The sequence below is a fragment of the Mus caroli genome, chromosome X (genome assembly GCF_900094665.2).
Source record: "Mus caroli chromosome X, CAROLI_EIJ_v1.1, whole genome shotgun sequence".
Taxonomy (NCBI): Eukaryota; Metazoa; Chordata; class Mammalia; order Rodentia; family Muridae; genus Mus; species Mus caroli.
In genome coordinates, this window is record NC_034589.1 from 31658290 (window position 1) to 31659636 (window position 1347).

At 55.3% G+C, this 1347-nt stretch overlaps 1 protein-coding gene across 1 annotated transcript in view; it reads left to right on the top strand.

Annotated features, from left to right (window-relative positions):
- LOC110287114 overlaps window positions 1-1228 on the top strand; it is a 3198-nt gene extending 1970 nt beyond the window's left edge. Inside the window, exons 3-4 of the mRNA XM_021153787.1 lie at window positions 6-371; window positions 1074-1228. Coding sequence (XP_021009446.1) covers window positions 6-371; window positions 1074-1228 — 521 coding nt within the window. The remainder of the gene's footprint in view (window positions 1-5; window positions 372-1073) is intronic.
- Window positions 1229-1347: the final 119 nt, after the last annotated feature.

Below are 1347 nucleotides of genomic sequence, written 5' to 3' on the forward strand. Positions count from 1 at the left end.
GAAAGCCCCCCTGGTCTTGCCGGGTGGCAAGGAAAGAAATGGGGAAGATTCGTGTGACCAGTCGTCCCCTGGGCTGGGAGCCTCAGCAGCAGAATGGGGCGGAATACAAGGACCAGGGGAACTGGGGAGAGAGGGGGAGAATGGAGACAGTCCTTCTGCTGTAGACACCTCTGGCTTCAGGGGTGACTGGACCCAAGAGGGTGCCAGCAGCAGTAGCCAGAAAAATGAGCGTCGGCCTCAGAAACGGGTCCCTGAGTGTAGATGGGGCACCGAGGACGTGCACCCTGTGCCAGTGCTGGTGCCTCCTGTCCAGCGGAGGCAGCGTGTGGGATCCCGATCCCGGGGACAGTCTGTGTCTCTAAAGGTGCCCGGTGTACATCCTGTGCCCATTACTGTGTCCCATGTGCGGTGTATGCAAATCAGTGTTCCGCAGCCCCAGTCTATTCCTGGGCCCCATGAGCAACCTATGCCAATCAGTGTGCCCCNGGTCCAACCCATGCCCATTCCTGTGCCTCATGTACAACCTATGGCCTTTTCTCTGCCCCATGTACAACCTTTGCCTGATCCTTTGCACCATGTAAAGTCTATGCCAACTCATGTGCCCCAGGCACTGCCTATGCCTGTTCCTATGCCCCAGGTACAGCCTGGGCCAATCACTGTGCCTCACGCACATCCTATACCTTTTCCTGTGCCCCATGTACAACCTGTGCCTGTTCCTTTTCACCATGTACAGTCTATGCCAACTCATGTGCCTCAGGCATTGCCTGTGCCTGTTCCTGTGCCCCAGGTACAGCCTGGGCCAATCACTGTGCCTCATGCACATCCTATACCACTTCCTGTGCCCCATGTACAACCTTTGCCTTTCCCTGTGCCACAGGCACAGTCTATGCCTGTTACTGTGCCCCACATGCAACCTATGCAAATCGACATACCTCAAGCACAGCCTATGCCAGCTCCTGTGTCCAGTGCACAACATAGAGCAGTTAACGAGNCTAGCATACCACGTATGCCAGTGCCTGGTGAACTGCCTACATCAGACCCGATGGCCTGTGTCCCGCCCATACCAATTGCAGTACCCCACATACGGCCGGTTTCGGTGTCCACTGTACAGCCTGTGCCAGTGCTGGTGCCCCACCGCCCCCTCCGGGACAGATTTACAGAGACACAGCTGCAGGAGCTGGAAAGGATTTTCCAGAGAAACCACTATCTCCTTGCTGAAAACAGGTAAGCATCGTGTGGTGTCAGTGCTTTAAGGAGGGAGCAAGCTGCTACAGAGAGGCCTCTGACCCTCTGGCAGCTGTCCTTCTTGTCTTCATTTATTAGAAACTTTAAATTACATTTTAAGTG